The 13,047-nt window shown below is 47.2% G+C and overlaps 1 protein-coding gene across 1 annotated transcript; it reads left to right on the top strand.

Moving 5' to 3' along the window:
* Nucleotides 1-1,362: 1,362 nt before the first annotated feature.
* On the top strand, nucleotides 1,363-11,559 carry LOC143333573 (RNA-binding protein 38-like). Its single transcript, XM_076751659.1, has 4 exons — nucleotides 1,363-1,785; nucleotides 3,932-4,055; nucleotides 4,894-4,948; nucleotides 9,719-11,559. The coding sequence occupies exons 1-4, from the start codon at nucleotides 1,573-1,575 to the stop codon at nucleotides 10,059-10,061; spliced, it is 735 nt and encodes a 244-aa protein (XP_076607774.1). The 5' UTR covers nucleotides 1,363-1,572; the 3' UTR covers nucleotides 10,062-11,559.
* The last annotated feature ends 1,488 nt before the right edge of the window (nucleotides 11,560-13,047 follow it).

Genomic DNA, 13,047 nt, shown 5'->3' with positions numbered 1-13,047 from the left:
TCATAGAGGAGAAGGTGTGAATTAAAGGCCTTTTTATTGAGGTCATTAGAGTATCACCTCACTGTTAAGCCTGACCTTTGATACTTAGCAGGGGATCTCCAAGGCACCTGGGGCGGGAAGATATGCTGGTGCCACAGTTTACCGGCTCCTCTCAGCTTTGATGGGGTGACACTGGTGACGCTCCTCTTAGCCGCTGTCTCCTACGCTGCTCAGTCAAGCTGCACCATGTTTCTTTCACACCACTGATCATAAATACAGTATGGCTGATTCAGTAAGGCTCCTACAAAGCTCCTAGCCAAGCTATTGGAAGACTGCTGCTGGAGCGACCTGTTGCTGTAGACCCTGGGATCTGCCCTCTTCTGCTCAGAGGTTATCAGTGTCTGAGTAGCATGTAGACGCATGTAGAAAGTATAACTTTGACACTGGAAAGTAAGAGCTTTGACCTCAAGTTCCCGTTAGCATTTGCTCTTGATTTTTGTTTTCTTTTTTTTTTTTTTTTTTGCCAAAATGTGCCAATCATTTGCTTTTATGATAGGGTAATAAGAGGTGGCAGGTTGAGGCAGGCCCATTGGAGTTGGTCATGTTGTACTTTAACCAGTCTCTTTCATAAAAGGACACACAGCCTGCACACACACCTGTCATGCAACTTTGCCTTCATATAAAAGGAGTTAGGAATCATCTAAGTTTATATATGATGATAATAGTGCTTTTAAATGATCTTCCATGGTTCTACCATGTTATCCTGTAACACTATTCTGACTGAATATATTTGTGAGACCATACTAGGAGGATTTTTAAAAGACTGTAGATTACATTAAGAATATAAAAGTACAGGTCATGCTGTGAATTCCCTGTTGGTCTAATAAGTGATAGCAAACGTTTAAGATGAAGGTTACAAACTCAGCATGGACCGATTATAAAGTAAGGCCTCAGAGTTCATTGTGTTTTTACTTCAGATGCTGTTTTTCTTGTCACAGCTGCATCATAACTTTATTATTGGCTCTCAGTTCAGGGTATATGTGCCATGTCATGATTATAAAGCGAAGTCACAGTAAAATGAGCGGACTTTAGTTGCTGATCAGCACAGCTTGGAAAGGTGATTTAGGCCAGAAGCCGAGACAATTACTTCCTCATTACAGTACAATGCACCATGTGGCTGAGCCGCGCTCTCTGCCACACTGTACGCGGTTTCTTTGTGTCATAAAGGACAAAAGCAGGTGCAGCGCCGCGCGGGGGGAGGCGGACCAATGGGAGGAGCTCCAGCACAAGTTGGCACTCGGCGTTTACGCCGATTGGTCAACAGTTAGCCCCGGGCGTGGCCTCAGCCGTGGTGTATAAAGTCTCCCGGCGCCTTTCCTCACAGCGGCTAAAGAAGCAACCAGTGCAGGCGCTCCTGGAGGACTCACCGCGGTGTGAAGCGTAGTTGTCATCAGGTTGTCGTGAAGGCAAAGCCGGAGGAAAAGTCCAGCGCGCCGCAGTCAGTGAGCTCCGCAGCTCTGATGTACTGATGCTGGGACGTTGTTGAGCTCTTGAAGTCTTCAGCGTGCCTCGGGTCTCGTTTCCGGCTGACCAATGCTTCTGCATCAGTTCATGAACGGAGCTCTGGAAGTCATGCATCCCACAACGCTTCAGAAAGACACTACTTTTACCAAAATCTTTGTCGGCGGGCTGCCATACCACACGAACGATGCGTCACTGAGAAAATACTTCGAGGTCTTTGGGGACATTGACGAGGCTGTGGTGATAACGGACAGACAGACCGGGAAGTCCCGAGGATACGGCTTTGTGAGTACAAACAAGACAGCCACGAACTTTAATATCCACCACGAGAGCAGCACGAAGCTCTCATTCACAACTTTTAACACAAACCACATCACACCTTCGCTATCACTCCGCCAAATAGCTTAGTTCCTGGACAGTGTCATCAACGCACTCTTCTGATTAATGTCTGCTTAACACTTTCCTTTTGTGTGCTGGCGTCGCTCCCCCTCTCTTCATTTGGGAATTTCTGACTACATATCCATATAAATGGTGTCTGCTGTATGCAATCATTCAGATTTATGTCAAAAGTAATCCCCCACTGAAGCTTACACGCATAATTGCACAGCACCTCTGTTTTTCCGCCTGGCTGGCTGTTATTTTAGCTTAATGAGGATGAGGGATCACACAAGTTGATGGGTAACTAAGACGATTATATTTCAACATATGTCTGATGTGCACCCCCCAGTGAAGTTCCCCCTTACTCACCCCTGAGCAGCCCCAGCTTAGTGTGTGTGTGTGTGTGTGTGTGTGTGTGTGGGACAGTCTGCACTAGTTGCTTGCTTTATATGGATATTTTGGAGCAGTGGGGAGGCTGACCTTGCACACCCTGCCCTCCATTGTCAAGGGCCAGAGCAGTCGGCTGTAGCACATGATTTACATCACATCTTGGCTGCAGAGAGAGAAATTCCAACATGAACTAACTGGCTCTCCTATACTACAAATTTATCACAGGTCCCTTTGATCGCAGCCTTTTGGGTCTGTGGACAGTCCAAGCCGTAGCACAAACTTGGAAGTTTAAGTTGTAGGTAGACGCGCCTGCCTTCTGATCTCATGGTCCAAGGTGGGAAAAGTGCTGTTTACCAGTGCGGTAATCACAACTTGATCCTTGGCCAGTGAATGAAAAATATGCAAGGATGTGATGTCTTATTTAAATGTGCTCGAATAGGCCACTTATCCAGTTCCAGGCAGATACTGATAGTGTCTCTCTCTCTCTCTCTCTCTCTCTCTCTCTGACACAAAGAACAGAAGCAGCACCAGAAATGCAAATATTTACCAGAACCTTGGAAAGGCACATCAGCACTAATGTTCTGTCAGGCCAAAGAAGGAATGGAAAACTGCTATGTGTGCATGCTTACTTCTGAAGGCAGGATTGGAAGACAATTGGCATCAGTGTTTACACATCAGCTCCCTGACTCGGTGGAAAGCTGTCCTGAGAGTCGAGCTGGTCTCCCAACGGTTGTGTATTGAAGCTGGTGTTTCAGGTTAGACAGGCTCGGGCCGATGTGGGTGCTGCCCGGGACCAAACACATTTTGTGCGGCATGAGGCAACCTGCTAATTCAGTTTTCCGAGCGTTCCAGTCGGAGAGGTAGCTGGCACCGGGAGGGGAGGGAGGCGCCCCGGAGCTGAGCGCACCTTTTTTCTAAACACACTTCAGAGGTGGATTAGTAGAACCCCCCCACAGCAAGGCTCTTCACAGTGTAAACACAGCCTCGCTCCTTCCTGTGTGTTCACAACACAGGCCCTGGAGTGGGCTTTGTTCCGGATCCTTCCACTATAAAGAGGCACACTGCTTTTAAAAAGCCCCGTCCTCTTAAACAGTGCAAGCCGTGGCCTACATTCACCGCTCGGTCCGCACACCGAGGTGACTGAACCCTCTGAGTTGGCAGAATGTGGCAATCAAAACAGAAGGGCTCGTCTAATGCCAGGAGGGAGAGAGGAGGGGTGGACTAATACCAATCTCCTTAATATTTTGTCCCTAATTGGATAAGCTCCTTGTTGCTCTTCCCAGATCCATATTTCAGCAGGTCTGCCTGTGGCTGAGTGGCAGTCTAGTGGCTGGCTACCGCTGCTGTGGGCAGTTTTCAAGGCTTAGCATTGTGCTTTGTTTGTAGTTCTTCTTCTTCTTCTTCTTCTTCTTTTTCTTCTTCTTCTGAGAAACAGAACTTCACCAGTGGAAAGCCTGTAGGGGGAAGTTACTGATGAGACCAACAGAAAAAACCAAGACCAACCTGTTTTTATGCATTTCAGCTGTTTTTTTTTTTTTGTTGTTCTTTTTTTGAATAGTTAATGTGTCACCAGACGAATATGCCCTTCTACCGTCGGTTTGTTACATGAGACGATGATTTTTCTCTTGTGAAACCTTGTTGATGAGCCTGTCTCTGTCATCAGGTGACAATGACAGACAGAGGAGCAGCAGAGAGGGCCTGCAAGGATCCCAACCCCATAATCGATGGCAGGAAGGCCAACGTCAACCTGGCCTACCTGGGTGCCAAACCCCGCAGCATACAGACAGGTGAGATACATGATGTTTCAAAGTCAAGGAAATCATTGGTGAAATCAGGGAAGTAATGCTGCTTCAAACATTAGTGATACTGTAGGATGTAAGAAATGAATATCCATCACATCAAACCAAAGCACCACAATGAAATGGGGCAAAAACTAGAGCTGCAGGGACGTTTACCAGAGCTCAAGCTCCTAAAAGGCACATTGACTCACCTATTTGTCAAATTAGCCAGAGAAAAACAACTGCACACCTACTGAACTCCAGTTTCCCACTTTAACTGAATTAAGACTCATCATTAAACTCAACACGTTCAAAATAAAACTCACCAAATCCCTCTCAGTTAGTCTGTCCACTGTTCCAACAATCAGCAGCTCTGGTTTGGTTCCCTTAATTCACTGAGTTAGATGAACATGTTGTGACTCTACATACTGCCGGCCTCTTTGTGCCGCCGGGTTAGCCTGTCTGACACTGAGCAACAGAGGCAAAGTAAAATGACAAAACTGCCCCAAAAAATCCATCCAATCACCTCAGTCTGTCCTCCGTCCTGTCCCTAGTGACGCAAGAGACTGTTTGCTACTGTTTAGTGTGTGTGGCAGCGAGTTTTACTTCAGTGGGACGATCAATACTGTTCACATGAAGCAGATTATTTTTCCATGCCAAATATTATTCACTTGCTCAAATACATTCATGTTTCACTGCTTATTGTGCATTCGAAACTGTTGTTGCGTTTGTGGTAGGTTTGAAACAGGCTGTGCCTCTGTCTCTCTGCGCCCTCTGTGTATTGTTCTCTGGTCCTCCTCTGTAAATGCAAATGTGTGTGTCTGACAGCCGGCCTCCTATCTTCCAGGCATATCCATCGGAGTGCAGCCCATTCACCCGGCGCTCATCCAGAGGCAGTACGGGTAAGTGAGCGGGAGTGGGCACTTGCTGTATTCTCTTGTATTACCCTCCATGGGACACCACCAGGCTATTTCTTTGACAAACATGGCCTCTAGAAAGTACATGTCAGTTTCTGTGTCCACATGCAACTCCAGAGGTAGTCTATTAGCATATTTGAGTTCCGTAGGCCTGAGAGGGCTGGGAGATGGTTCGCATATCTGTGGTAATAGAAGAACATTCCAGAGGTGAATGTGTGACTCACTTGTTGGCCTCTGTCAGGAGCCTCTTGACTTGTGTACCTGCCTGAGTGGACTCTGTCACTGAGAAGGCTTCCTAGAAGTGGCTGTGTTGTAGAAACAGCCTGGATAGCGTCTAGAAGCCAAGGTCTGCTGAGCAGCTAATGAGCGTTTCACTGCAGTAAGGACTCTCCTCACCCCCTGCAGCTCGCAGAATTCATCCCCCACCACCGTACCCTGCACACAACAGCCTCACATCTGTCTGCGAGATTGAAACGCCACCAGAAGTCGACTTTATGAAGTCGTTAGGGGAAACTGAAGCTCTGGGTTTTGAACTGTTGGTCAGACACAACCAGCAGTTCAGGCTAAATGATGAATCCACTCGCTCAAACAAACCATCAAGAGTTAATCTACCGTGAAAGTAATCAGTAGTTGCAGCCTGAGATATATTTTCAGGGTCGAAAAATTAATTCAATCAGGAGACAACTAGCGGGCAGCAAGTTTGACGATCAGTTAACCGTTTAAGTCACTTTCAAGCAAAAATGACCAAAACTCACTGATTCCAGTTCAGTCAAAATGAGCAACTTGAATATGTCTGAGAAACATCCTATGAAATGATCAGTCAATTCATCAAAAACACAAATGGCAGATTAATATATCATGAAATAACCAGTATTTGCAGCCCTGTACAGTATGTGACCTCACAACATGTGAGTGCTTAAGAGCTGGATGGAAATCCCGGGCCGGTCCACAGGGACAAAGACATAACAAGAAACATTTGGTGGTTTTGAGGTCAGAAGAAGCTCATATCAGCCATGTCCCCCCGTAAGATCTGACTGTGTCTGGATGACAAATCTCTGGTCCACTGGGGACATGTCCCATCATGTTCCAAGACCTCAAGAGGACACTGGAAAGTCCCTCCAGTGTCCGCGCTCCTGCTGCTGTAGAGAGCGTGGATGGCACCCAGACCCTGAGGGTTTGAAATGGGGAGCGCAGTGCCGCTCTGTGGCATGTGCCTGACAGGTGCTGGCTCGTATTACAGCCTTTTGCACCCCCTTAATCCCCCATGACCACCACCCCAGAGGCGCACGTAGCACCTGTCTGTTCCCTCTCAGGTTCCTGTGTATGGCGGGTGACAGACGCAGGCCTCTCTGAGATGCAGAGCGTACAAGTGGCTTTTCTTTCAGCCTCTCCACCCCCACCCCCCCCAAACTCCTTGACAACATATGGTGTGAGGACATGCTCTGAAGAAGGATTTTGTGCAGTGCTGGAGCATTGCATGTAGTGGTGGTGTGCTGGTTTGGACTTGCTGCTGCAAGTGTGTGTATAGCTGTGGTCAGCAGATGCTGTGGACTGTGAGGGCCAGAGGGGGTCACTGGGGCCAGGGACATTGTTTTGATGGGGAGGGGAGGAGTTGTCGGTGTGCTTGCAGATTCATCTCCTCTCATGCATCACCTCCTCCACTCCGTCTACTTCCCTGCTCTTTCCCACGTCATGCACAAGCCCTTTTTTTCCTTTAGCACTGGTTTTTACTTCTCCCATTTAAGTGCTGCCACTACCAGCGTGTCAGACAGAGGCACTGAAAACTGACACTTCTGTGAGACTGGGAGGGAGGAGGGGGGTTGAAGAGAAGATTGAGGGGGAGGGTATCTGGGGGTGTATTCTGCGACTAATGCTTAATGAGGCTGTGTACTCCCTAGGAAACTCACCTCTACAGGTGCCAAACAAAACACCTTTTTTCTCCTCCTCCCGCTTTCAAAGAATATTCACAGTCCTCTCAAACAAAGGGGGGGGGGGGGGGGGGGGGCTCAAGTCCTCTTACAAGTACTGTAAGGTGTTGTTTAATTCCCCCACCCGCTCCAGTCCCGTCTGCTTTCACACTTTGTGTTGCAGTGAGTCATGCGCTGAAGGTCATTTGTGTTATCATGTAGAAATATTTAGCTGCTGAGTGTGATATCGCCCAGGCTTTTCACATTAGCTCATTAAGTGGCCTTCATGATGCTAATGAGTTTAGCCTGCATTGGTAATATTTCTGGCCATCAAATGTTTTCTGGTGAGCGTGTCTCAGCCTGCAGAGTGGCACCACGTCAAACACACAGCGACTGGCCGTCAGCACAAAACCAGCTGACCGATGATCTTCTGGCCGTCATCCTCTTTCCCCTGCCATTGTCCCACAGTCCACTTGGCATCTGGCATCTCTGCGGCCCCCGGGTGCTCGCTTCTGTCCCTAACTTACCCCAGCCGCCGTTCCTCTTTTTCTAAAATTGCAGCTTAGATCTCCAGATCCACATCAAAGATGTACGACATCAGTGCTTTGTCTCTCCTTTAACTCCCCTTATGCTCATGTTATTTACATGAGTTTCTATTCCACTTTTCCTACACAAGGTCACTTGATTTTGAGCCTAGATTAAGGCAAACTGACTGTGGCGACACACAGCCAAGGCCACAGAGAAGGCAGGCTCATTATACATGATGCGAGTGAAAGCACATATGCCCCACGGCATTAATGTATGGTCCTGTTTGAAAGCTGTGTGCGAGAGTGAATGCCTCTTTGTAAGCAGCTCAATAGCACTGTGAGCACAAAGTGTAGTTTGCGCTCATGGGTGGGGGGTTACATTCATTTGCTTATGATTACTCGTTGCATGCCACTGTTTGGTTTTATGTCCACCACTTTTCCCCTCAGATGTCTCAGTGAGCTTCTGTTACTTGTTCCTGCCACGCTGTTGTTTGAAATGTTGTCCTCGTGGTGGAAAAGCGGGCCGTGCATGTTTCTCAGCTCCAGCTCTCACCAGCCCTGCTCTTTATGGTTTTGTGTATTTGTAATGTCACATCATAGGTGGGATTTTTCTTTTTTGTTCAGGATTTTCTGCAATTATGATCATGCAATTATTGAATTTGTAACGATGAGATTACACAGCTTTGGGGCCTCAGTGCTTCCTGATCACATCCCTGTGCTGACTTAATGAGACAATCAGACCTTAATGTTATTGCTGTCAGTAATCACTGCCATCCTCCTATCCAACCTTCTGCTGCGGTTGCTCTCTGCTGCCAGCTGACCAGTGAACCAGCAGAGGATCAGAAGATGCCCACAGTACAGGACTTGTCACGAGGAGGGGTTTGACAGAAAATGTCTGCCCGCCCCCCCCCCTCCTGCCTCCCTCATCCAGCCTCTCTCCAAGGTGCCAGTGATGGCTTGAGAGTGCAGTGCGGTGTGCTGTGATGGATTGAAGTGGCTTTTTATCTTTTGCCTTTTGTGTGATATGAACTGAAGAGGTTATGCTGATTGCGGTGTGACTCTTTCCCTATTATGGCATGGTTTGGGGTTTGCAGTGGTAACTGGTGAGTGGGTGGGTGGATGGAGGGGGGGGGGTGGGATTGGAAAGGGGGTGTGTGTGTGTGTGTGTGTGTGTGTGTGTGTTTGAGAGCGTGATGACATCCCTACCCATGCATGCTTCCATCTTTTGCTGTGTTGACTTCATGGCTGCCTCTCATTGCTGATCCTCTTCTTCTCCTCGATTAAATCTGTAGGGAAAAAAAAATCGGAGCCTGAAATTTAAATAGAGTCCATGAAAGGAAGATTTCCATCAGTACTGAGAGGCAGCTGAAGAGCGTATGTCTAAGTGACTATCTCTTCTTTGTCTCGGAGTGTGTGTCAGTGGATGTTTTCTCCCAAAAGCGTAGTATCAAGGGTAATGGCTATCCAAAAAAAAAAACAGTCTGTTGCATCACCCTTTAAATGGAGGAGGGGTGTCTTCTCTCTGCCACAACCATCCCTCCCTGTAGACAACAAACCCAGGAGAGATACTTAAGTCCTGACTAAAAATAGACTCCTCTAAAGCCCTCTCCTCTCGCTTTCCTCCATGGATAAAGTGGTAAAGCACAGACCTAAAGAGAAGGAGAAACAGTACGCTCCCCAGACCCCACAGCTCCAATCAGCTACGTCTGAGTGCCGGCCCATGAGGCCCGCCGGAGCCTGGCGCCCAACCCAACCCCGCCAGCTCCCCCGCCACCAATACCTATACCAGTTAGCACCATCTCCTGCGATTGTCTGTGTGAGGTGAACACAACAAGTGAGAACTAGAAGAACTGCAACTTCTGCACAGCCGCCTCGCACTTCCCTTTTTTGTCTGTGTGTTTGTGTGTGTTTCAGTGTGTTCAGCGGGTGAAGAGCAGCAGCTGTTAAAACACTTTGTTGATGCCTGATCTTGAAAACCTGCCAGTAACGGCTGACTCTATCATTCCCCCCTCCCCCCTTCCCCTCCCCTTTACCTCAGGAGGCCCTACCTAACAGGTTCGGTAGGTTTTACTAACTGACACACACAGAGGGTTGAGTCACCTTCGCGTCCTAACCTCCTCTGCCTCTCATTTATTTAGTCTTTAATAACAGTGGATATCCGTGTGAGAACCCTTTAAGTTCAGAACACCTACAGAGAGTTTACATTCCCACCACACTCGCCCTCCAGGAGCAATGTAAACAATAGAAGCCAGGCCCTGGGGTCTCTGGTGTTTCAGTCGCTCTGTCTAATCACCCTGCTTGGTCTCTGTGTCTGTGTGCAGGATGGCCCAGCCATACGTCTACCCACAAGCCTATGTGCAGCCCAGCCTGGTGCTGCCCACTCAGGTTTCCACCTCCGTCAGCACCAGCCCGTACCTGGACTACAGCGCAGCCTACTCCCAGTACGCACAGGCAGCCTTTGAGCAGCAGTACCCGTATGCCGCCTCCCCGGCCGGCTTCCTGGGCTACAGCTACGCCACCAGCCCTTCAGCCTCCGCCGGCCCAGCCACCGCCGCCACAGCTCCAGCCACCGTCCACCCCACCCTCCCCTCCGCTGCTGCCCAAGCCCCGGCCTTCCTGCACTATGCACCGCAGCAGCACATCCAGCCGGACCGTATGCAGTGAGCCGGTGGAGAAAGAGAAGAACAGGTGGAGGTGGATGAGGAGGAGGAGGAGGAGGGGGTAGTGGTTGCGGACCTTTGAACAGAGGACAGCAAAAACCTCCTGCGAGGTGACCGTGCTATCGTCATCAGGGGCTTTCAGGAAAAAGGGTGGGACTATTGCACTATAAGATCAGAATGAGCTGTTTGCTCATTGGTTAACGGATAAAAGGGGTGGGAGGGGTCGGAGGACTGTCGTGGGTCAGGTTGGGAAGCTAAACAGCATAAAGTATGTGGTTGCTTCCAAGGGCTTCCAGAAGCTGACACTTCATTTTTATTATCATTATTATTATTATTATTATTTTATTGTTCTTTTGTCCTTTATTATTGTATTAATGTCATTGTTAATGTTTGTTTGTATGCCATCATTATCAATGTTTTCATGTCGTTGGCTCAATCAGTGGCAGTAATGTGTGTCCATGGTACATATTAATGACTGTTTGAGAGCTGTCTGGGACATGTGACACCTCTTTCCTCCCCACCCACTCCAGACTATCGGGGTGGATATGAAGGGCACTGCTGCTTTAGGACACTGGGGGACAGCCAGAGATGTGGGGTGCAGGGTGAAGACAGGATGGTGATTTGTGGAGGCATCCAGCCAGCCTGTCAGGCTATCTGTGGTCTCATCCATCCCATGCAGGTAGAGCACCGCCTCATGAACAAACCTCCAGCGTCTCACAGGAGGACGACAAGATTTCACCTCAAGGACAAAACAGAAAGTTTCAGGATATGAGACAGTGGGAGCTCCATTGTTTTGAGACTGTGATGTCAGGACGATACATTTTTTTTAAAATTCTTTTTTAATTAAAGAGGCCTTAATAAAAAAAAAAAAAAAGAAACTCCTCTTTGTTTTTGTGCTCCTCCCGTCACGGAACCCTTTCTAACCGGCCTTTCAGCAGTCAGTGACATTAATCTGGCTTACTTAGGTCTTGATTTCAAATGGATGTAGATAATCACATGCAGTATGTGGGTGATGGGGACCAGGAGCGCCGCGTATCGATGTTAAAAGGTAGCTGACACTGAGCTCAAGCATCAGTGTATTATTTGTTTTCTCCTTTTCTCACTGAGATTGTCACAAACTGTTGCTCTCTAAAGGACATTCATGTACAGCATTTTGAAATGTTTTCAGTCATCAAGTACATTTACAATATTTATATGTAGGTATTTATACAAGGTACTAAGTTAAAATAGTTTTTTTTGTAACTGTGATGACTATAGTTGTGGCACTGATGTCATTTAACCTGCAGAGGCATACCTGCAGACCCACAGGTGTATTCATTTTGGTTTTTATCCTGTCACCGTGTCAGTGGATTTGCCCAGGTGCACGGCAACTACAGTAGATGCTTGTTTGTAGATCCTTGACTGGTTGCATCAGAAATTCTCTAGATTTTTCAATAAAAATGTCTTTTACAGTCCCTTCAAAGAAGCCATACCAAAAAATAAAAATAAAGACTTTGTACTTAATGATGCCTCAGACTTCTTCTTTTGTTAAAATGAAGCACCAAAAAAAAAAAAAGGAATAAAAGGGACCTTAATCCTGCCACCCACAGAGTTCAGAACGCCACCACTCGAGTACTTCGTGTTAGCTGTGTGTGTTATTGCAGCGTCTCTATTCACAACGAAACTGACATGCAGCTCCTGCTGTGGTGATACTGTGGAAACTCTGTGGGGTGAAAGGGTTCGTGTGTGTGTGTGTGCTTGTTATCAAGGCTGTGTTTGCTGTGAAATCCTGCATGGGGGGAGAGAAGGGGGGGTCAGGAGGCCCAGACTTTTATCAAGCCACAACACCACCACCTGCCAGGGGTGCTGGGTGTTCCCTCAGGCCAGCACGCTTGCTTTCGTTTCTTCTTGTTCAGAGTTTTCTGTAGGGGAAAAAAAAGTTGGCAGAAAGTGGTTTGAAGCCCCGTTACCCAGAGCTGCAAGTAACAGTTTATTCCCCACTCTGTTAAACAAGCTCAGCTAGTTCTGTTTCCCAGCAGCGTCTCTACATGTTTGTGCTTACATCAGCTACTTTAGAAGATGTCACTTCTAAACCCCACTTAGGCCTGGAGAACAAAACACAGCCAAGGTTGTTAGAAACAAAAACACATGCATTATCTTTTCTGTACTTACCTAGGGTGTAATTTATCCACCAAGTAATGATTTACAATACGGCCTTGAGTTCAATAGATGTTTTTGCTGTGCTTTGTTTTGATTGAAATCCATTCAGGCCTTATTTACTCAGGAAATTCGGCACTTATTTATATGAACACCCTGCCTTTTACATGTCGTTTCAGTGAGTTTCAGTTGACAGGATTGTACTCTGATCCCTCATGGCTAGGTTTTTGTTCACACATGTCCCGAGTTTGGGTCATCTGCAATTTGGTATCGTGCTTCCATTAAGTTAAGGCTTAAGCTAAGGTTAAAGTTGAGCTTGGGCACAGCAGTACCCTGAGATAAATGCTAATGTCACCATGCGAACATGCTCACAATGACAAAAACTGCTGATGATTTTAAGTATAATTTGTTCACCGCTGTAGTTGAGCAGATTAGCAGGCCAATATTTGTGATTTACCGCTAAATACAAATCACAGCTGAGGCTCATGAGGCACATCTTTTGCATGCTTTCTTTTATAGATGCCCTCCAAGACACCATCAGGGTTCTTTTTCAGACTTTGGAAAGCTCTTCCAGTTGTACAAGTGTTCTCACAGGCTGAGTGAGAGTGATGAATAAAGTGACTCACATCAAAATTGGTGGAGTGCCCCTTAACAGATTCAGTGAAACATATCAGCTTTTTGTTTTCAGTGACGACAGCGGGGTGTGTTTGTGTTCAGCGGCTGTGTCTAAGACCAAGATGTGATTATACGGTAAAGTATGAGTAAAAAAAGCCATGCCATTGTGTGAGGACAGGTTGCAGTTTTCATAGTTGAATCATGTAACAGACTGTAAAACACTCTCGCCCTCAGCTCAA

This window comes from Chaetodon auriga, chromosome 2, assembly GCF_051107435.1.
Source record: "Chaetodon auriga isolate fChaAug3 chromosome 2, fChaAug3.hap1, whole genome shotgun sequence".
Lineage (NCBI taxonomy): Eukaryota > Metazoa > Chordata > Actinopteri > Chaetodontiformes > Chaetodontidae > Chaetodon > Chaetodon auriga.
This window is presented reverse-complemented; position numbering and strand designations above follow the sequence as displayed.